Source organism: Falco biarmicus, chromosome 1, assembly GCF_023638135.1.
Source record: "Falco biarmicus isolate bFalBia1 chromosome 1, bFalBia1.pri, whole genome shotgun sequence".
NCBI lineage: Eukaryota > Metazoa > Chordata > Aves > Falconiformes > Falconidae > Falco > Falco biarmicus.
In genome coordinates, this window is record NC_079288.1 from 110,711,374 (window position 1) to 110,735,084 (window position 23,711).

At 41.2% G+C, this 23,711-nt stretch overlaps 1 protein-coding gene across 4 annotated transcripts in view; it reads left to right on the top strand.

The window, feature by feature from the left end:
- The window catches only part of WDFY3 (WD repeat and FYVE domain containing 3), a 185,233-nt gene that overhangs the window by 104,435 nt on the left and 57,087 nt on the right, over window positions 1–23,711 (top strand). For all 4 annotated transcript variants that reach the window (XM_056360682.1, XM_056360704.1, XM_056360693.1 and 1 more), the window contains 12 exons: window positions 1,423–1,600; window positions 4,278–4,492; window positions 6,154–6,266; window positions 7,820–8,051; window positions 10,903–11,003; window positions 12,012–12,230; window positions 14,687–14,868; window positions 16,312–16,543; window positions 19,380–19,540; window positions 20,584–20,695; window positions 21,107–21,297; window positions 22,805–22,957. In XM_056360682.1, coding sequence (XP_056216657.1) covers window positions 1,423–1,600; window positions 4,278–4,492; window positions 6,154–6,266; window positions 7,820–8,051; window positions 10,903–11,003; window positions 12,012–12,230; window positions 14,687–14,868; window positions 16,312–16,543; window positions 19,380–19,540; window positions 20,584–20,695; window positions 21,107–21,297; window positions 22,805–22,957 — 2,089 coding nt within the window. The remainder of the gene's footprint in view (window positions 1–1,422; window positions 1,601–4,277; window positions 4,493–6,153; window positions 6,267–7,819; window positions 8,052–10,902; window positions 11,004–12,011; window positions 12,231–14,686; window positions 14,869–16,311; window positions 16,544–19,379; window positions 19,541–20,583; window positions 20,696–21,106; window positions 21,298–22,804; window positions 22,958–23,711) is intronic.

The window sequence follows — 23,711 nt, forward strand, 5'->3', positions numbered from 1 at the left end:
TTGCCGTCAGTGTTAGCTGAATAAAGCATCAGTAATTTCATCTTTCTTCCAAAACTCTCTTTTAAAAAGTGCTCTTGGATTGTTCAGATGCAGAGTTGTTGATCTGCTATTAGCCTTTTCAATAGAAACACTTTTGTTGGAATGTTATTTATCCAGCCTATTTTCCAACCAGCACAAGAAGGTTGTGCTGTACTTTCTAGTGTCCTGTCTTAGGCTAAATAATCCATTGCCTCAGCCTTTCTCCACAAATGAAGTTTCTTGCTGGGGTGGGTACAGGTGTGTTTGAGATGCAGCGTTCAGAGTGTTTAGGACAGAATTGCACTTGCAGCCATCCTCGTCTCCCATCTACGTCCTGTTTTTCCCCCAGGAGAAAAGATTTCCTAGTTGGAAGTGCCTAATGGGTGAGGCACAGTGAGTCTCCAAGTGTTATTTCTGTTAGAGTTAGGGGTTGGGTAAATCTCTTGTCAATGAGAACACGAGAGAAAGTGTCTCAACTGATTTGATAGGAAGAGACCCGTTTTTCGCTGGATTCACTTCTTGTAAAACAGCAGGTGATATTTGATCTGCAAGAAAAATGGTTACACAGAGTTTGTTTTCTTTCTTTTTACATATAAGAATATATGTTAAATACTGTAAGAATATGGGTGACTTTGGTTGTGGTTTTTGTTCTGTTTTCATGGTGAGCGTGAGCCTTTCGAGCTGTCTTTTGCTTTGAAAGCAACATCTTGAAAGCATATGTTCAGTAAGCTGCTCATGCTGTTTGTGTGTTGAATCTTCTGCTGATAGAAAAATGGCATCAAGCTGATAACTCTGAGTTTCAATGAGAAACACATCTACAACTCTCAGCACAAGTGGTTGCTTCTAAGTCAGTGTCAAAGCCTCTTTTCCCTTGATCAGAATAAAGCAGCTTTATGTAAAACTAAATTGCCATAGCAGTTACAGAAAGACTGAGATCATACTTTCTGTTCTTGTAGGCTAATCAGAGATTGCTGAGCATTTTGTGATAGCGTGTTTTGTAGTCAGTTGTTAATGAAAAGCAAATGGGGAGAAACGTATTCAGAGATGAATTCATTCTCCAGAACAGGAGCAGTGATGGCTTGCATGCTGCTGTTGCTGTGTGCTGCTACCACAACTAGAATGAAAAGAGGGAGGCAATAAAGGCAACCTTTCCGTTCTTCAAACTGCATAGCACCTGGGGAAAAGGCTTCTGAGTTCAAGCATAGTTGAGAGATTGAAACTCTTCCAGTTTGTCTTTGGGGAAACATGTCCAACAGGTTTGAGAAGAGGAAAGTACTTGGTCTGAGGGAAGAGAAGGGAGAGGGGAGTAATGTCTATAGGCCAGTTCAACTTTACATCTGTTTGAAATATGCAAAGCTCGTAATAGATGGGTGTTGTAACCACGGGATGTTTTCTGTCCTGCAGGCATGCATATCATTCTGTTTCAACACCACCTGTTTGCCCTCAGAAAAACATAACTGATATGAAACTCCAAACAGGACCCACATCCATACAAAGCTCTGATGCAGTCATTATCCACCCTGGTGCTATGCTCGCGATGCTGGATCTTCTGGCCTCTGTTGGATCAGCTACACACCCAGAGGTAGGGAAAAAAATTTCTGCTGTCTTAAGTTTTGAGAGTGACTGGGAAAAAGGTTGGCTATGGCAAATAGGAAAACAAATTATGTAGTCTCATTTTGTGCTGAGAAACTAATACATTTCACAGATGAATAACTGGTGACTTAGAGGACTGATAGAAATAAGTTTATTTCATAGGCTTTGTTTTGTTTTGTCTCTTTCAAACTCCTGGCAACAATGTAAATTTAAAGAAATTTCTGCAGTGACCATCAGATCAAGTCTCTAAACACTGTGATTAATTCACATTTTCCCTGATGTATTGTGTTAACGTGTAGTATGAGGAGGACATGGGATTGGACATTATGCCTTGCTGTGTATGTGCTGTTTGAAATAGGTGGACTGTGTTCTACTTCCAAAATTCTATGGCCTCCTTTGTACAATTCCCAAAGCAAAACCTCTACTGGTGGTTTGGATGTAAAGGATTTGTTGGACATTTTCTGGAGTTTCTAAAGTATTTCTTGTTTGAGATGTCTTCCCTGAAGAACACACTTTCTTTAAATAAAAAAAGTAATTAAAAAAAAATCTGAAAGCTTACAAGAATTACTAGACTTGACTCCTCTTTCTTGTGCTCTACTGGTGATCAGTGTGGCAACTTTCTGTCTTCGGGGCATTAATTTGACAGTTGTGTTGCAGATATTTTAAAATTTGTAGATGTAATGATGGGGAGCAGAATGAAGCCCCCATAATCCAAGGGGAAATGGTCAGTGACCTGCTGCTCCACTTGGACACACAGACAAGTCTATGGGGCAGGACGGGACCGCCGAGGGTACTGAGGGAGCTGGGGAACCGCTCACTCAGCCACTTGCCATCATTTACCAGCAGACCTAGCTAACTGGGGATGTCTAAGTTGACTGGAAGTTACCAAATGTGGTGTCCGTTTACAAGAAGGGCCAGAAGGAGGGTCCAGGGAGCTACAGGCCTGTCAGCCTGACCTCGGTGATGGGGAAGGTTACGGGGCAGGTCATCCTGAGCACCATCACGCAGCATGTGCAGATCAGCCCGGGGATGAGGCCCAGCCGGCAGGGGTGTATGAAAGGCAGGTCCTGCTTGATGAACCTGATCTCCTCCTGTGACAAGGTGACCCACTTCATGGATGAGGGAAAGGCTGTGGGTGCTGTCTACCTGGACTTCAGTAAAGCCTTTGACACCGTGTCCCACAGCATCTCCTGGGGAAATCGGCTGCTCGCGGCCTGTACGTGTGCACTCCGGGCTGGGTAAAAGGCTGGCTGGCTGGCCGAGCCCAAAGGGGGGTGGGGAATGGAGCCACATCCAGCTGGCGGCCGGGCACACGTGGTGTTCCCCAGGGCTCAGCGCTGGGGCCAGTCCTGGTTCGTGTGATCTGGGTCTGTGATCTGGGCGAGGGGATCGAGTGCACCCCCAGCGAGTCTGCAGCCAACACCCGGCTGGGCAGGGGTGCTGATCTGCTGGAGGGCAGGAGGCTCTGCAGAGGGGTCTGGGCAGGCTGGATCCACGGGCCCAGGCCACTTGGATGGGGTTCCACAAGGCCGAGTGCCGGGTCCTGCCCTGGGGTCACACCGGCCCCACGCAGCGCTCCAGGCCGGGGCAGAGCGGCTGGGAAGCGCCTGGGGGGAAAGGGCCTGGGGGTGCTGGTGGGCAGCCGGCTGGGCATGAGCCAGCACCGTGCCCAGGTGGCCAGGAGGGCCAGCAGCATCCCGGCTTGTGTCAGCAACAGCGTGGCCAGCGGGACCAGGGCAGTGACCGTCCCCCTGCACTGGGCACGGGTGAGGCCGCCCCTGGAATCCTGTGTTCAGGTTTGGGCCCCTCGCTGCAGGAGGGACACTGAGGGGCTGGAGCGTGTCCAGAGACGGGCAGCGGGGCTGGGGAAGGGGCTGGGGCACAAGTGTTGTGAGGGGCGGCTGAGGGAGCCGGGGTGTTTAGCCTGGAGAAAAGGAGCCTGGGGGGGCTTATCGCTCTCTGCGACTGCCTGACAGGAGGCTGTAGGCAGGTAGGAGTAAGTCATCCCAAGTAACAAGAAGTAGGACAAGAAGAAACGGCCTCAAGTTGCGCCAGGGGAGGTTTATACTGGATATTAGGAAAATTTCTGTATGTAATTGTTGTCAAGCATGGGAACAGCTTGCCCAGTGAAGTGTTTGAGTCACCATCCCTGGAGGTATTTTAAGTAGATGTAAATGGGTCACCTGGGGACATGCTTTAGTGGTGGACTTGGCAGTGGTAGTTTAACGGTTGGGCTCCGGAATCTTTGGTCTTTTCCAACCTAAGTGGGTTTATGATTGTGTGTTAAGTTACTAGAATTACCTTAGCAGTCATAAAAGTTCTTAGTACAGTCTAAGCATGTAGAATTTCTAAACGGGCTTACTTCTTCTGGCAAAAAGGAAAGGTTAGTTTAACCCTCCATACGTGCATTGTTTTTCTTTACAATAGTTGTGTAATCTTTCATATATCTTATTATCCTTTTTCATAAAGAGACAGAAATGTTTCTTGACACACAGGTGTACACACACACACACACACACACATATATATTTAAGTACATGACATTTTCTGTATTTATTGCTAATGGTAGTTTGTTTTTAATTATTTTGCATAAAGGCTTTCTTTTATTTGCCTTCTCAGCTTGCATTCTCTCAAGCTGTGTGCTTTTTTTTTTTTTTTCCCCCCAGCATGCACTGGATCTCCAGCTGGCAGTGGCCAATATCCTGCAATCTCTAGTGCACACAGAGAGAAACCAACAAGTCATGTGCGAAGCTGGGCTCCATGCACGACTTCTACAAAGATGCAGTGCTGCTCTGGCTGACGAGGACCACTCACTGCATCCGCCACTCCAAAGGATGTTTGAAAGGCTGGCCTCCCAGGCACTGCAGCCCATGGTGTTGAGGTCAGAAAGATAGCATTGAAGTCCACTGAGCTGAGCCCAGCTGCCTGCACTGTCGCTGGCTGGCTGTAAATGGCTCAGATTGTTAGCATAAGTGATCTTGTGTGGTAGTGATTGCATGGGATGCTGTTTTATTTCTCATCTGTCTTGCTTCTGTTAATAAGCACGTAACCCTAGACAAGTAAGGAATTGGAGCGGGGGGGAGAAGGGAGAAGTTTTGAGTGGGGAAATCTGTTTGGTGTTTATCCACAGAGATTGTACTGAGTTAAATGCTTGCTTTCTTCCTGCAAATCTTGAGAGGCTATCAAAAATGCTGTTCTTGGCTGGGTCCTGCAGGAAGAGGAAATATGAGGATGGTTTCCTTGACTTTTCTGTGCAACATTAAATACCTTAGATTGGAAAAACTTCAGGCCAGGAGTTGTATTTAGAACTTTAGTTTGTGTGAAGGAAGTACAGAAATGCAGTACAAGAGGTATTGGGAAGTGAATGCATAGCTTTAAACAGTTGATCTTTCTGCATATTAACGCAAGTAGGTTTGTACATCTATGCTAGTTCATGAGCATATTTGTAACCATTTGTTAAATACCTAAACAGTTGTATTATAGTTTGGATTGCTTGCTAGATTATGGGAGACTTTTGTGTAGCCTTTCAGTATAAAAAAAGGGGGCTTATAGGAATGACAGAGATTTTTTTTTACCAGGGCCTGCAGTGACAGGACCAGAGGCAAGGGTTTTAAACTGAAAGAGGGTAGATTTAGTTTGGACATAAGGAAGACATTTTTTACAATGAGGTTGATGACACTGGAAGTTTGCCCAGAGAAGCTATGGGGTACCCCATCACTGTAAGTGTTCAGGTCAGGTTGGACAGGGCTTTGAGCAACATGATATAGTGAAAGATGTCCCAGGCCACAGCAGAGGGGTTACACTAGATGATCTTTAAAGTTCCCTTCCAAGCCAAACCACCTTGTGATTCTGCAGTGTCAGCTGGAATAAGGAACTTAACGGTATGATCTCCTATGGATCACTGACTGGCTGATCTGCAGCCGGCACAGCTGCTTGGTTCATTTCAGTAGCATTTAGCTACATCAGAAATGATTCTGCAAGGAACCTTCTTGCTGGTAGTTGCATTGCATCGCAGGGACTTAAGCTTCCCTAAGCATAGGCACCAATAGTCTAGGTAGCTGTAGATACAGATACTAGAACTATCTATAGGTGTAGATGTTGATAGCTGTGAAGTGATCCCCCAGCTAAATAGGACACATAGGTAAAACAATATGGAACTCACTCACTTCAGCCTTCTGGTCTGCCTTCCAGATGCGCTCAGCTTGCCAAATGTGTATCGGTGAGCATCCTGGTGTTCTCCTGTAGGATGCGGGAGCCTCCTGCCAAGTCTTTGGAATTAAGAGAAGGGAATTGGGAGCTTTAGTGAAATTGTTCAGTTAGTTGAAATAATGTCAACTTTTGACAGCATATGTTCAAAACTTGAATGGTTTTGAAGGATCAAATGTGTTTCTTGTAATTATGCATTAGTTAATTTTCTTAGTTAAAAGTGACATTTATTACAAGTAATTACTACCTTTTTTAAAAAATGGTATTAGAATGGGTGCCATTCTGGGTGAATAATTAGACAAAATGATCTGTAAATTTTTTTATTCTCTTTCTTAGGGAATTTTTACGCTTGGGAAATCCTTTGAATTGCGGAGCTTGGGACAAAAAGCTGTTGAAACAGTACCGAGTGCATAAACCCAGCTCACTGAGTTTTGAACCGGAGATGAGAAGTAGGTGCTGAAGTGCTAGGAATTTTTGTAAAGAATGCTTCACTGACATCCCCAATTGCATACTTACGTAAAATTTGTAGATAAGCATCCATAAAAACTTAACTTCACTCAGCTTTGTCTGAATGGAAAATCAACAGAAAAGCTTGATTGGGAAAATCTCTAAAAGCAGAGGGAACGTAGTACTTGTATTTAATCTATATCCAGTGAGTTAATTATAATGTTTTACTTTAGGAACAGTGACTGTTAAATATGGTAGTAGTTTGCTTTTAAGTCTTGAGTAGATACTGAATTTGTAGTTATTTAACAGTAAAAGGAAAAATATTTTTCCCAGATACTTTCATGTGTACGTCACATGTCATTAAATCTATGTAGTGTCTCTCATGGGTTCAATAAGATGTCAGATAAAATAACTTAAATTCCTACATGTAAGCGTAATTCAATTTATTTCAGCTAGACTGAAGAACCTGGCTCATTGTTAGCATCACTAATAGTGAGAATTAAAAAGAAAAAAGAGCGCAATTTACCTAATCTGGCAGAATTTCAATCTAATAATATTTTCTCTTATAAAGAGGTAGAATTTGGAGTTGGAACACCCATTTTTAATTATTTAAAGTTGAGCAGTCCCTTTTTAACTATTCATTAATTTTTCGTGGCAAATATTTGTAATGTTTTTACTCATTGCTTGCTTTCAATATATGTACTTTCCTGGTATCTTAAAATTGAACTCTTTAGTAGTATGTGGTAAGCATGTGTTGAATTAGTAGCACATAGTAACTTAAAAATTGCCAAGAAATAGGACACATGTAAATCATCTTTAAAAAAGAAAAAGGTGTGTGTGTGTCATTTTTAGTCCTGAAATTAACACTTTGGGAAAGTATTCACATGGCATTTTCATAGGATATTCCTAGATTATAGATATATATACATATGCATATGCAGTAGTAATTTTCATCATAATTTTGTGTGGTATCTTGTCATGGAAGTTCATCCATCTGATAGAATACATCATATTCTTTTAGCAGTTGTGCATCAGCTCTGATTTTCACACTGGAAAGTTAGTTCTGGTTTCCAGCCATTTAACGAATCAATCTGATAAACTGCACTGAATGTAACTGATGTATTCCTCCAGCCGATTCAAACCTCTCTTCCAACATGTGCTCTTTCCTGTTATTATCCATGAGTTGTAGAGCTTGGGAATAGCAGTTCATGTAGTATTATGAGAGTGTCAGTAAAAGGTAGTACAAAGAAATCAATTGTTAAGTTTCCAAAGCATGTGATATTTATTTCTATGTGTCAACATATTTCTGTGTGGTTTTACCACAGACTTTCTGTAATACCTAGCACAAGATACTCATCTCTCTGCCTCAGCTGAATGTTTTTATAATGAGAGCAATACTCCCAACTCATCATCTTCTTAACTGAAAGGCAGGACTAGTCGATGATGATTGACAATTCAGCTATCGTGTTGGAAGCAGTACTTGAAAAGTCCAAATAAATAGCCTAAAAATGCCTCCCTTTTGCAATGCTGTGTTGTTTCTTGGCTTCTACTGTAGATAGCATGGTTACCTCAATGGAAGGTCTGGGTTCTGACAGCGTCTTCGGTTTGCATGAAGACAGCCACTATCGGATAAGCAAGAGCCTGCTCAAGCCAGTAGAAGGGAGCACAGTACCCCTGACGAGAGTGAAGTGCTTGGTCTCCATGACAACCCCACATGATATCAGGCTTCATGGATCATCAGTTACGCCGGCCTTCATCGAGTTTGACACGTCTCTTGAAGGGTTCGGGTAAGGTCCTACAGTTCTCCCAAGTAACATGGGGCACAGTGCAATGTTTTACTTTCTTCTTTCAAATAAATACTTGTAGTTTTTATTGGACTGTTTGCAAACCAGAAACAAATTAATTCTTTAAAGAAAAGAAAGGAGTACTTCAAGCCGCTTAAATTTCCACTCTGTAATTCATTAATGCCTTGAAACCAAATGCTTGCTTGCTGTGTGTGGAAGTTAGAAGTAGGTGTGTATCTAAATGTTGATAGTATGTTCTCAGTTCTGGATTTCACATGCCTTTTTAAATCAAAGGAACACCAACATACCCTTGCAGAAACTCATTAGTTGCTAGGATTTACGCGCAACATTTGGATGGCTCAAATGCTCTGTAACCCACTTAAAATTGCTGAAGAACTTGGAAATGCAGAAGTGGACAAATTGGAAATACAAGTAAAGCAGAGAAGGGAGTTATGTTGAGTCCAAATAACTGGAAAAAAATGTTTATTAGCTGGAGGTGTAGCCTGAATATAATGCTTAACTCATTTTGTTCTTTTAGTATGCAGTATCACCTTTTCTTACAGTTTTTCTCTCTAATTAAACACTTGCTGAGTAAGGCACTTTGAGTATCATGTAATATGATTTAACTTGACTGTTCAGAAGATGAAAACATGACACCTTTCTCAGCTTCTATTTAAGGAAAGTGTTTTGTCTTTTTGTTTGTAAAAATGGAATAGAAAAACCTCAAAATACTCATTCTGTTCTGTGCTTAAGGGTAAATATCTCAAAAATTGCTATAAAATTTCAGACCAATATTATATGGAACAGGCATTCCTTAACTGCCTGGTGACTGGTCCTTAGGCAGAGGCTCGCAAATAGGCTGAAAGCCAGGATCTCAGAGAAGGCAGTGTTGTGAGGTACATGCAAGTTAAGACAATTGGGAATGGCACCTGAAATAAGTAATTGTTCAGAATTTCCCAGAAGCTTGGTTAAAATCTTAAAAACCTTGACTCTAGAAGCTTTATTAAAAGGCTTTTAGTGACATGAACCACCAAAAATGACAACTGATGTGAAGCCCAAAAGTGTGTGACAGATTCTTGTTTGAGATGAGTAGCTCCTCAATGGTTTTTAAAAGAACTTAGAAGAGGTGGAAATGATCGGTTTTCCACAACTGTGCTAAAATTTCATAAAACCAGAAACAGTTTGACCTGACAGAATTGTTCATCTTGTCTTTTTCTTTCCATCTTCATATTTTTATTATATATACTACTACTAAAATCTTTTTTCTGTTCTGATGTGGCCTTTGACAGAGCCAGTTCATCTTAGTGCACTTGTCCCAGTTTATTTGGGATGACTGGTCTGAGAGCAGAGTCCAGCCTGGATATATGGGAGCTCTGCTCTGCATTCTCTGTTCAGCTTTGCGAAGTAAGAGTGTGTCACAGCACTCTCCAAGCTATCAAGCTGCAACACGGTCTTTTACCATCTCATACCAACACACTCTTCATGCCAGTCCCTCTGCTACCTTCCCCTCATCTCACGTCATCCAGAAGCACTCTCTCTTCTCTTGCTTCTTCCTCTCTCTACTTCTTCCTTGGCTCTCAACTCCCCCCCCCGCCCCGGCCCCTGAAGCCAGCCCACAGCTGTATATTATCAATGTTAATTAACCCGGCTTCATTCCTCTACAGGCGTGCAGCACCCATTTTCCATGTAGGCTTTATATCCAGTGTAGTCAGGGACAGAGCTTTCTTTGAAAATAAATGTTGCTCAGAGCTCTGTTCTGCATCCTTCACTAGAGAAAAGAAAATGTTTTGGACCAGAAAAGAACTTGAAATAGGCTAGCAAAATGAATTGTCACTGTGGTTGCTTGAGGAGATTTGTAGGTGCTGGTAATGTCCTAAAGTAATCCACATAACGCGGCTGTGACTTCTTAGAATTTCAGCAAGTCACCTAGGAAGGCTGCTGTAATCAATGTAAAAAAAGATAATCTAAAAACTTTTTCATCTATTTTAAAGTGCCAGAGTGTTTCATGAATTCAACAGTTGGTGGATCCTTGCAAATTATTTGCTTAAAGAGAACATGCTTTTAACACCGTTGCTGGAACCATGGACTGCTGTTACTTTCAAGATGGGTGGTCAAGTTTAACTCTTTTATAGCTTATGTGAGAACAGAATAACTCCTAGTTCTGTCAGGCAACCCAGCTACTTAAACTAGCTGGCTCAGGTGTAAATGTCAACAAAATGATGGTTCTTCAGTAAGTGGAAGAATATCATTTTGCCTCCAGTAGGGCAGTCTATACAAACTGGAAGCTGAATTCCTGTGGGGATTCACTCCATCTCAGGCAGGCTGCTCACTGAAACTGTCTGGGCTCTTAAAATCTTTTAGTACCTGAGGGAGGTACTCCTTGTATCTGTTTTCATTGTGTGCACAGCATCAGTGGCTCTTGTAAGGACCAAACATAGCTAATTTGGTGGAATACAATGTTAATGTGAGAGCGTAACTTAAAATAAGAACAGCATAGTATGCATTTACCAGACCCTTTGAACGTTTAGCTAATCCAGTCTCTCTGAGAGTCCTGAACATCTCAAAGGTTGCAACAGCTTACGGTTGCCCACAAAGGAGCATCTTACCCTATGGAGCCACATGGGCATATGTCTCTGCACCTTTGCACCAAAGACATACACTGCCAAAGCTCTTTGCACTGGAGGTAATTCAGCCTCACAAGGAGAAATCTTGAGAATTCATTTCTACTTTTCATGAATACGTGTGGTCAAGGAAAGTGATGGTATACTTACCTAGGCTACATTTGGCATGTATTGAACTCCAATTATACTGACTTTCATAAACTCTAGTGTATTACTAATCTTCTGTTTAACAGCTGCCTGTTCTTGCCAAGTTTGGCTCCCCATAATGCACCTACAAATAATGCTGTTACAACAGGACTTATTGACGGTGCAGTTGTCAGTGGAATTGGAACTGGTAAGTACTCGAGTATGACTGTTAGCAGTGTTTTGTATCTGATGTTTAGTTCTCTTGTATTTTTTTTTTAGCCATGAAGTGATAATATGGTGTTGGACATTGTACACTCATAATTGAGAACTTCTTGTGTGTGAGTTTCTGTTGCTTTTTGCCCCGCAGTCAGTGAAAAGCAATATAAAATACAAATGTGATTGCTTTAAAGTACAAGGCTTTCAGCAGAAAGTTAAATTGTAACGGAGAAGCCTATGAATAATGAACCTGGAGGCATTAAGAACAGGTTGAGGTGGTAGTGTGAAGAGCGTAGGAAACATGGAATGAATTGTAATGCTGTACTCATGGCTCTGTTATGCTGAATTCTTGACTGAATTTATTACAGGTGTAGTTACACACATCATTACAGAAATCACCCTACAGGAATCTGGTGTGCTATGGGGCTAATTGAACTTCATCACTTAGAAAAGGTGTTAATTCTAAAAACTAAGTTGAAGGTTTACTGCAGTAAGACTGAAATAGTGTTAGGCAGTACTTGAAGTCTGTGAGCTATTTGTTCTGTGGGAACACCCCAGGAGATGAAGTGGAGTCAGATATATGTGGTAGAGAGATCTTCTTCAACAAAGGCTTCTTCAGCAAGTTGTATAGAAGAAACATCTCGTCATGATATTAGTTTCTGATGGCCTGATCCACTTTTTTTGTGTAGGGAACTGAAATTAGATTGTTCTGAACAAGCACAGGTTCAGAGTTGGTTTTTATTGTTAGAATAGGAGGGAATAGTGTGCAGTTCTTGCTTTGCTTTGTTTTGAAAGAAACCCCTCTGAGCTAGGTTTCTGTGGCTTTTCCTCCAAGTTTGAGTCAAAAATTAAAGAAATAATGTTGAAGTCCGTGAAGGAAAAGTTTGAGAAAGCACAGCTGGTATCAACTGAGCAGATATGAAAAAAGGAAGAACAACAAATAGGTATCCTAAGTACTAGCTACTGCAGATATATAATGGGCTTTCATTTTTGTTTTTAGGTGAAAGATTTTTCCCACCGCCATCTGGTTTAAGCTACTCAACTTGGTTTTGTATTGAACATTTTAGTACGCCTCCTAATAACCATCCTGTGAGACTTCTTACTGTAGTGCGGCGTGCAAACTCCTCAGAGCAGCATTATGTATGTCTTGCCATTGTTCTCTCAGCAAAAGACCGATCACTGATTGTTTCAACTAAAGAAGAATTGCTTCAAAATTATGGTAAGAGTTGTGTCATGTCATCAGCTAATCTTGACAATATTATGGGGATGTGACAGCACCAAGTATCTAGAAGAATTGTGTGTGGTGGAACTAGAGTTGTAGCTTCACCAACTCCTAATGTATTTTGCAGTGGAAAAATGCAAAATGTAAACATTCATGTAGAAATCAAGGTGCTTTTATAATTTCCAAAGAAGATTTGATATCTGTGTATAAAGAAATTTTTTTGCCAAACCTCAAGTATTAACAGATTTGAAGGATGGATTATGTCATTGGTTTTGGAAGGCTTTTGCCTTTTACCTTTGTATCGTTCACTTTAGACATCATATTTTGGGGTGGAAATGTTAACTTATCTTTGCTTTGAAGAAGTTTGGAAATAATAAACTAACAGGTTGTGAAGGTTTTTCAGTGTGGTTAGCCTCAACGCTGGAGGGCTATTTGAAGGCGATGAGGCATTCACTTCAGGTTTTGATGCTGTGATCAGTTTTCATGAAGAGTTTGTAGCTTCATTTGGTATGTGTTATCAAGGGTGAAATTACAGGAGGTGCAGTGAAGACCTAAGTGAAGCTGGTGAGGCCATTGAATTTGCTAGAGCACGTTATCAGTGCCAGGGACGGGAGTTCAGGCTTAGCTATCTCCTGTCTCCTGCCTTGTCCTCCATCAGAGCCTCCAAAAATGGTCAGTTTTGACAGGCTGTTTATACACCATGGCTGTGGAGGAGCTGAAAGGAGCAGGGCAGTCTCCTGCCTATGTTTCAGGCTTAGCTCTTCACCAGACCAACAAGTGGTTATCAAAAAATCTGTTCCTGCTTCTGTTCTTTCCTTTTGAGTAGCAAGCACTAATAAAGAATTTATATAACTGTTTGGTCTTTTAAAAATAATAACAATGAAGCAGACTGTCACGAAATGTTCCTTATTTTCACGATAAGCAGACATTTCCATCTGTTGGTGCAAGGGTGGCTGATGGAGCTGTGGGTGCAGCTCACCTCACCCCACAGCAGCTGGTGTCCATCATAATCAGGTCCGTGGCCTTACAACCCAGGCTCTGCTGCTGATACAGCGAAGGGAAGGCAAGGGCAGCTTGCTGTGGTTACAGTTCTGGAGTGGAATGGATGAGACATTGTGAAGTCTTTGTTTTGACTTGGGCAGAAATGTCTCAGCTCTGAGCGAGCCCTTCAGTAGCAGTGCTTCAGAAAATTCATTTTCCTTAGAACTGCAAAAAGGGAAGAAGAGAAGCCACTGTGCTGAGGCTTGAGTTACAGTTACCTCCAGCCTGTGCTTGATGTGTGTCTCACTAGCCAGACATCGTATTTGCGGTTTTTATTAAGGAAAAAAGCCTCAGGCTTTCAGCTTCATCTTCAACTTCGCTGATGCTTTGTAATTTAGTGTGATTCTGATGCAGATGCTTTGAAAGGCTCTCTTTTTACTTGCATCTTCTTTTGTGCATGACCCTGGTGGTTTAAGCAAGGTAGTGGCAAGCTTATACTGAGTGTCTGTGGCCATGTGCTGGTGGGACAAGAGGGGGCTTCTGTGGGAGGAGGCCAGGGTGGCCCAGTGCCAGATATGGCTGGTTCTGGCCAACTCTGCAGCAGACCACCCTGCAGACACAGCTGAACAGAGCAGCCAGGCTGGTGGTGCCTCTGGGAAAACATGGGTGAGAGAGGGTGCATGGAGTGAGGAGTAAAGAAAAAAAGCATGAGAAGAAATGCCCTGAGGACAGGAAGGTGAGAGCAGAAGGAGAGGAGGGAGCACTCGAGGTGCTGGAGCCTCTCCTGCAGCCCCTGGAGGGGACCACACTGGAGCAGGTAGCAGGGCTTGTGGAGGAAACCCTGGTGGAGCAGGGAAAATTGTGAGAAGAAAGTCTGGGAAGTATGGGTATTTTTCTTTCCACAGTGTGAGAAAAGTGAAAAATAGCTCTGTAGGTTCGGAGAGACACCTATTACTGCTGACTACTGCTGTAAAAAGGTTTTCAGAAAAAAATTAGAAAAAGATCTTTCTGTGACTTGCATGGCGGTATGAGAATGTCAGTAAAAACTTGAGCAAACTAGTTCTTCCAGATAAAATTTCAAAGGGAGGGTAGAAGCAGAAAAGTAAAATGGAACTGTCAAAAGTCTGAAATTATCCTGGGAACTTTCTTGGATAAAAATTAAGGTAAAGGAAGAGGAGACCTGTTGGTGATACTACCAAGGCTATACTAGTTTGATAATGTGCAAGTATTTAAGGATGTTCATCCTGTCAAACTATGACAATTTGGTCTGAATACTTTCTCAAAAAGTCTTGTTAATTGTGTGGTTGTTCATATCTTGTTAATTGTATTTGTGTTAACTATGTGCTTTCTAAAAATTTGGCTTTAATGTATTGCTGTAGATTGTTTTTTGTAAAGTCAGATGACGTGTTAGTCTGTTTCAAGCTTCTTTTAACACTTCTGCTGGTGCCCACTAACTGGTACTTTTCCTTTAGTCGATGACTTCAGTGAGGAATCATCATTTTATGAAATTCTTCCCTGTTGTGCCCGTTTCCGCTGTGGTGACCTCATTGTGGAAGGCCAGTGGCATCACCTAGTTCTGGTCATGAGTAAAGGCATGCTAAAGAACAGCACAGCTGCACTCTACCTTGATGGACAGCTTGTTAATACTGTTAAGGTAAAATGATCTTTACAGACTCATTTTTACTGGTTGGAGTGATTTTTCTCTCTCTGCACATATATGTATCCACAAAACCCCACACAAAACAAGAACAAAACAAACCAACACATGACCCCACCCCCCAAAAAACCCAAACCACCACACAGGTCTGAGCCAGCCCTAGTCCTGGTAAGGAGAGAAGATAATGCATACTTTCTCAGGTATGAGCAATAGTAATGCTTAAGTGAAGTGGACACATTGCATTGAATGTGAGGCAAGTGTGGCACAGCCATGCTGCTGCCTAGGTTAATTAGAAGGACCATAAAGAGCTGAAGAAGACTTACCCAGAACCATGTAGGACATCTAACTGAATAATAGGGAGATTAAAGAATAAGGTGGTCTTACCAATTTATTCAGGTTATTCTGTTCTGAACCCTCTTGCCACTCCAGAAATAGCATCCCTTTGCTGGTGATAGCCACTGAGATGTCTAGCATTGTTATTAGTTGAGTGTAGATAAGACACGCTTAGTTGTAAACGTCAAAATTTTGTTGATAGGTGAGGAAACTGGGAGACCAAAAGCAGGGCGCAGTGAAGAGCACTGTGGACCTGTCTGCTGGCCACAAAGTATTCCTGACCTGTAACTGATAACCAAAGACTAATTGGCACCTGGCAGGTGTGGGTATTAAGGGAGTAAGCTAAGCCTGGTGTGGGGTGTAAATTCACTAGTGTTACTGCGCTGCTATAAGTAAAACAATGTTTTGTCTTTCTACGCTTACCTTTCAGTATTTCTTTTGCAGAAAGAGGGCTATAGTAACTTTACTTGTTTTGTTAATAGCTGTAACACATGAGCATGTATGTGACCATATGTGACTACATTCAATAGCTGGTAACAGAATTTTTACGAGGTAGATAGAAAATGCCTGTGAGATTGTTACTGTCATTATATATAGGCCAGCATCTTATGCATGCGTTTGTTTTATTGTCATCTGGAAATCTTACCAAATGGCTTTCGTCATGTTTGCACTTTAGCTCAAAACAGTATAATTATCAAAGGCATGCTTTCACTGGATGAATAAGAAGGAGGAAGAGCACAAGTTTGAGATAGTCTTGCTTCTTTCGCAAAAAATAATGACCGTCATAGAGTACCATGTTTTTAGAATCAAGATACAGCCCCATTTTTCAGTGTTTTTAAGCACAGAACTCACATGTTCTCATTCTGTGTTTCCATGCACACCTTCATGTTTTGAAAGCCACTTAACTTCTTATCTATATATTTCTCTTCTGTTTAATGTTCTTCACTGACTTTTGCTGTATGTCATCAGAACACCATGTGTTACATAGCGGTCATTTGGTACATGCCCTGGTTTGCAAAATGCTTGCCTGAATTTCTGACCTTCCTTCTTTCTTTTCATGGCACCCGTGCTCCCTCAATAACTTCACTGTGTTTTTCTTCCTTACAGCTTCACTACATTCATAGTAGCCCTAGTGGGTCTGGTTCTGCCAACCCACCTGTAGTCAGCACTGTTTATGCCTATATTGGTACGCCACCCGCACAGCGCCAGCTCTCTTCGCTAGTGTGGCGTTTGGGCCCTACGCATTTCCTGGAGGAAGTTTTGCCTGCCCCAGGTATTAGCACCATTTATGAGCTGGGACCAAATTACGTCGGAAGCTTTCAAGCAGTATACGTACCATGTAAGTACAATTCACATGGCAGCACTAGTAGCTTGTCCTAGGTGTAGTGGAACCTTTTGTGTGCATATTGGCAGAGGAGGTGAGAGATTATGTGGTAGCAGAGAGGAAAAGCTAGCTGTTCATAGGAAGAAGATTAATAGCTGCTATTGCAGAGGATAGAAATCCACGTTACTGTGTTAACTTAGTTCTGGTAGTTTTTGTACGAGGTACGATAGAAGTGCTTGTATTCCTTGCTTTGGTTTTGAAGCAGTTAGAAATGCATAAAGCTGTCATTAATCATACTGTATATTACACTTACCTGTAGAAAGCGAAATTGGAAAGGCATTTTAACTTGTCAGTCTCTAGTGATAGCACGCATTTGCAAATCTGGTATATATTCTGTACTTTAAATACAGCTGTCTTGAAATATCATTCTTTATAGGGCCTAAATAGGTCAACTGAGGAAAAAAAAAACCAAACAGGGAGGGGTTGTGGTGCAGCAGGTAGTCTTTAAGCATTTGTTGAAAACAAATATGGGCAACTCTACTGCAATTTTTTTAAGTATTCTAGTTTGAAATTGAGGGGAGTACAACACACAAAGATGTGAATAATCTTGTTAGAAATGTGTGTCCATGAGTTTGTTTTTAAATAATCACACAATGGATTGTTCATTAGTTCTAGTAAGATACATGGTCACTAGTGAAATTGTCCTGTTCTGTAGAGCTCCCTGTCTTCCTGTGCGGTTAGAGGACCTCCTCACTAACATCAGTATTATGTCAGAAGATGCTCTCTGCTTTACCTGGCTATCATAAAGCTTTCCAGTGAAACACAAGTAAAAATGGGGAATGTGTCAAGTTGTCTTTCCCCATGAAGACCATAATGTTCCCCAGCTCTTCTGAAGAGAAACTGTCACCATCTCAAGGAAAGAGGCAGTGAGTGATGAGAGTGGTAGGAAAACAAAAGTATGTACAGGGAGTGCGCAGAGTCTTACTTTTCATGGTGAAAGCTTTCCCTAGAGTGGTGACAGGCCACCCCACATCTCCAAATGTAAATGATGTTCAGGCTGTGAAAGAGTGAAGTGTCATGAAAAAGAAGGTAGCTTTCCTTTTCCATCTTGAGTGAAAAACTTAAGGGAGCTGGATTTTGTCATGTATGGATCTGTGTCACATACTTACTTTTTTGACAGCTAGACAAACCTGGCAGGCAGCTCTGTAGGTATCTGCTAGTCAATTATAATTCCTCCTGGAAGGCATTTTGACTGGTGGTGTCCAGGGTTTGAGTACTGAATTAGCCAAAGCAAATTCCACGAACGTGAATTTGTTGTTTCACTTCTGAGAATTAAATATCTTCCCGCCTTTATGCTAAGGCCATGTTCACCAGGAAGCCCACAGTAAAGTAAAAGAATTCCTCGTTTCTTAGCATACTGGCTTTTCCCAGTGTGGTGTTTCTCCCACACAAACTTTGCTCAGTTCATTGTATTTCAGGAGCAGTGTGCTCCAGAACAAAGGGCGTGTTTTTATTTGGGGCTAAGTTTCTGTTCACATTCTGTACTGTGCCAAACCCTAAGGAGTTTGATAGGGGGTGCAGTATGAGCTCTGTATGTTACCATTTTATCTTGGCCTCTCTTTCCAAAATGCTTAGTTTTGCTTAGTGTAATGATTATTTGTGGGAATCCTGGAGAAGAGTCCTTGCAGTCGTCAGCTGTTGCCCTTTACGGGGAAACTGTCTGACTTGCCTTTTGCCCATGCAGTGCTTCTTTTGGAAGTTTTGTCCCTGTTTTCAGTGAGCAAGATTGCCATCTTCTGAGAATTTGTCCTGTGTTTAAACAAAATGAAAAACCTGATACTCTTTAAGTCTTGGAAAGACCCTTTAGAGAGCAGTTACTATTTCAGGAGAAGGAATTCCTTTGTTCGCTGAAATGGAGGAATGTTCTCAGGGCATCCATGTGAGCAGAGGATCCAATGAGGATTTCATTTATGGGGAAACCAAGACTTCTGAAACTCTGTCTTAAGTGAGGCTTGACCCTGGTACGACAAGTTATGTAGACACAGAGCTTCTCACTTATTTCAGAGCCTTCATGGTGTTTAAATTCCATTAATGGTTTTCACTGGAGTTGCAGTCACCTTTTGACCTGGAGTTGAAGATGGAGAAGTGAATCTCTATGTTGAGCTTTCAGGTGCTGAGTTTTGCACGCTTCCTCTGAGCATTGTAGACAGCTGTCAATCATAGTGTTTGCAGTGCCTCAAAGGAAGTATCCACTTCCAGAGCAGTAGATACAAAATATTAAAGATCAGTTGTATATTCTCTTCAATTCCTGGGCCTTTTGATCTTTATTCAGTCTTGCATCTGTTATACCATTCTCTAAGGCGGTTTTCCTAGCAAACCGTTGTAAAAAGCCTGTTGTCACAGGCAAAGATGCAGATGTACCAAGTACTTCTCTGTTCTTTTGAGTATTTTTTTTTTCCTTTGGGTGGGAAGGGAAGTGAACAGCCCTTCGGCTATATGCAAATTGAGTACAGGAGTAATGTTGCCTTCCAAAAATTTGGATGAGGAAACCACATCTTCTATTGGTTGGCTAAGCCACAGGCTGCCAGTTGCCCTTACAGGTTAATATTGTAGACCTTCTTGAAAGAAAGTGTTGCTGTGCAGTGCCCTTTTATCTTAAATAGCAGATTCATTCCATGACTCATATGCTATGAAACTACTCTTTTGATACAGCAAGCAAGTATGCAAAGACAGTCTCAGCTGTGTGTAAAACCCTTCTTGGATACCTATTCTTTTTGTGTAAGATTTTACTCTTGAAACTGGAAAGAAAAACAGTGCTATTACTGAAATGAATTTTTATTTTGTCTTTAAGGCAAAGATTCAAAGTCTGAAGGAATCAACCCATCTCCAGTATCTTTGGTACCAGAAGAGAAGGTCTCTTTTGGTCTCTATGCACTGTCAGTTTCTTCATTTACAGTGGCAAAAATAAGGAAAATTTACAACAAGTTGGATAGTAAAGCTATTGCCAAACAGGTATGTTGGAAAATCAGTTGGTTAATGTGTACTACTTGTATGTTCCTTTCTGTTAACTCCTTTCAAAGCAATTTGCTCAATGCAACTAGGAACAATACTTGTCAGAAGAGTTGTCCATAATCACTGTCATGTTGTTTTTTTTTTTAATTTAAAAATTGAGGGAGATTGTACTCCTAGATTTTACTTGCATTCTTGGAATTAGTAGTAGCTATGTATCTTAGCACCTTTTGGAAGTATTTTGGCTTTGAAATGTAGATGGCAGTTGTACGCCTGTTGAAAAAGTTACATTTATATCATTGAACAATACTTATACTGTTGCAGATGAGCAAAGTTGATGGCTTAGTCCTCTGACTGTGATTTGGATTTGGAAACCAGAATATTGGTTTACATTTTACTTCAAAGTACATTAGAAGTTAGTAAATTATTTGTTCAAAACCTATGAAGAAAGGCTGAGAGAGTTGAGGTTGTTCAGCCTGAAGAGGAGAAGGCTCTGAGGAGATGTTGCAGCCTTTCAATACATATGGGTGGCTTATAAGAGCAACGGAGATATATTTTTTTTTTACCAGAGCATGTAGTGACAGGGCAAGGGGGAACGACTTTAAACTGTGTAAAAAATGGGTTTAGATTTGGCCTAAGGACAAAACATTTTATAGCAAGGGGGGGTGAGACCCTGGAAGAGGTTGCCTAGAGAAGCTGTAAATGCCCCATTCCTGGAAGTGTTTGACGTCGGGTTGGATGACACTTTGCACAACCTGATTCAGTGGAAGCTGGCCCTGCCCACAGGAGGGGGATTAAATTAGATGATTTTTCAACCCAAACCATTCTGTGATCTGGTGGGATTATTTTTAAAGTTAGATTTGTCTTCCTTAAGCTTTGGAGACTGGAGATTTCTCTTTACTTTACAGAATGTCTTAATGACTCTAGCTTAGTTCTATACTGTTACATGTTACTCTTTATCATGAGAGGAAAATACATGTTATGTCCAGGATAGTGTAAAAAAACCTCTTCCCTTTAGCCCCTGCTTTTTTTCTTATTTTGTTCAGCTGGCAATTTCTTCTCATGAAAATGCCACACCTGTGAAGCTACTGCATAACTCAGCAGGGCATTTGAATGGACCAGCACGCTCCATTGGTGCAGCTTTGATAGGATATTTGGGTGAGTTGAGTATCTGAGAATTATTACGTTTAAAAATGATTAATTACTTGTCAATAAGAACTTGGGTCTAGAAGATAAATCACACAATTGATGAATGCTAATGGTATGTTGGTAAATTTGTTTAACATTTTTATATTTTATGGACATACTATCTTTTTTACTAACATGGGATGCTTGTTTCAGTTTATATGGGTTACCATTATGAAAATATACTTGATACTTTACCTTAGATCATAAATGATTTTCCATTTGCTTCACCTCCTCTTCTGAGTTGCCATAGTTTTTCTAGTAAGATTCTTTACATGATTCAAGCAATGGTACAATGCAAATTACTTGCATGTATTCACAATGATTTCCTACAAAAATTAGGTTTGATTTTACTTTTAACTTCCTTTTCCTGCCTGTGCTCAGGAGTAAGAACGTTTGTCCCCAAGCCTGTTGCCACTACACTGCAGTACATTGGTGGAGCTGCTGCTATTTTGGGACTTGTAGCCATGGCATCAGATGTAGAAGGATTGTATGCAGCTGTGAAGGCTTTGGTCTGTGTGGTAAAGAGCAATCCATTAGCCAGCAAAGAAATGGAAAGAATCAGAGGTTATCAGGTATGTAAGAAATGTTTTAAAACAGACCAGGCTGATTGAATTTCACTCTCTGTGCCAGCAGTTCCCATGGGAATTCCTTGTTATGTTGCGGTACCATGAGTTTCTGCTCTTAAGTTTACTGAGCTCTTGGCTAATTAGCATAGATGAGTTATTCAGGATGGCTTTTAAAGGAGAGAGTGGAAAGTTTTGCTAAGCAGTGTGCACGTTTAGCTGCTTTGCTGAAACTGAGCCTTCATTAATAGCAAGGAAGAGCACGAGAATGTCATTTAGATGATTCTTTTCCCGTGACTCTGAAAACACCCCTGCAAGCCTGGGAGCTTCTGTGTCCATGATCTGCCAGGAAAAGAGGAGGATAGGGACACATGAAGAAAACTGAACAAGTGGACTCCTCCTGGAATAAGGAGACTGCTCAGACTTTACAGTTAGTGATGCTGTTTGCTTTCAAGCTGAAGGCTTCTTATTTCTCCATCAGGATGGGGAAAGTGCAGTCAGTTATGCAGAAGGATTGGTTGACTTACTTGAAAAGATCTTCACATAACCAATGCATTTTACATTTCTTATGAAGACTGCTTCACTGAAGCAGAAAGTTTCTGCTGTAGTTTGGGTGGCATATTTACAAACCTTGTAGTGCTAATGGCTAGTATAGTTACAGCAAAACATATTATTGCATGTAGCCTGTCGCAGACTTGGCTTTGACCAAACAAATCCAGTCTGTGTCCTCTTTGCCCCCTAAGCAGTTAGTGGATCGTCACATATGAGCTTACATTCCACTTGTATTGACCTCAGCAAATAGCATGGTTTGAAAGAGATTCCCAGAAATCTGTATCTCTTTAGTGATGTTTCAAGGAGGATGGTGAAGCTGAACAGGTCAGTATGTTGAGAGTTTTAACAAGTTTGCATCAGAAGACAAGAAATACCTGTAGTACATCTGGCAATTGGTTCTTTCCCAACCCAGATTATAAGAAGTTAGAGCGAGAACGAGGACTGAAAGGGTGACGTCTGCAGTCATGCCGAGGGCCACAAAGGGCAGCAAAAAAAAGAAAGTCAGGCTTATTCAGATTTATGTTGTCCTGGCTACTTTTCTGCGGTGCCAGAATACCTCTCATTTGTGCATGCAGTATTCTAGGGGTGTTCTATTTAAGTTTGCCATGTCCACGGTTGCTGTCTAGGAACACAACTATCTGAGAATGTATCATGTGCTCTCCTAAACTGTGACTACTAGAGAGCTGGGAGGTGTGTGTGTGTGCATGCCTAATCCTCAGGGCCTAGATACTGTCTGCAGTGTACAACGGTTGTTTTATGAGCTGGTGGGTGTCCTGGATGTGCCTCTTTTCTAATCACCTGTAATACCACTTTCAAGCTTCTTTATCAAGATTATCAACTATCAGACATACTTTAAGGGCCTTCTCAAAAGGGATACAGATATGTCATCCATGCTTCTTTGTGCTTAGACAACATTGCTGTGCATTTGTGGGCTACTAATGCCTTTTCTGTTTACTTGTTCAAGTTGCTTGCAATGCTGTTAAAGAAGAAACGATCACTTCTGAACAGCCACATACTACATCTGACCTTTTCCTTGGTGGGAACTGTCGACAGCGGGCATGAGACATCCATTATTCCAAATTCTGCTGCCTTCCAGGATCTGCTCTGTGATTTTGAAGTATGTAAAGCTTCACATAAAAGTGTTGATACTGGGTAGTGATTAAGTCAGATGCTGATAACCCACCTTAAATATTGAACAACAGTGAACTAGGTTGTTATCCTGAGAAGTTACTATTTCATATGTAGTACAGTAAAGCAGCTGAGCAGCAAGATGTTTGGTAACTTCTGCCCATATGGCTTGAATCACTGTAGGAACAATGAATGGGTACCTCAGATGTTTCTGCTTTTTGTTGTTCTAGAAGGTACATTTTGTAGTTTTCTGTTCAGCAATTTCTTTTAACCTGTGTGTTCTGCTGCAGTACATACATCAAGGCGTGAAAGACATACTGAAAATAACAGTAGGAGGTAAACTTTCAACATAGCATATTGAATCACTTTATCATACATCTTATAAATGATGCGTAGAACTTGTTGTTTAGTCTTTGTTTCTTTGGCATTATCTGTACCTGACACAGACTGAGTAGAAGTATTCTGATTCACATACACTGAAATAAATAAATAAATATACCACTACCACTGCTAATCCAACTATAAGATACTGACTTAATAGCGCAAGTCCATCTTTCACAAATGGTTTTATGGAGTTATGCATTCCCTTTTTTAGGTGTCTATTTGAGTATTTCAAATCACCCATGGAAACTTCAAGGGACTTGTCTATGAAAAAACTCTTGCTGCTTACTATAGCCTTTATTTTAATAAAAACAACTGGCCTTATTAACTTTGTTTTTTTGAGAGCTTGAACGCCTTTAATA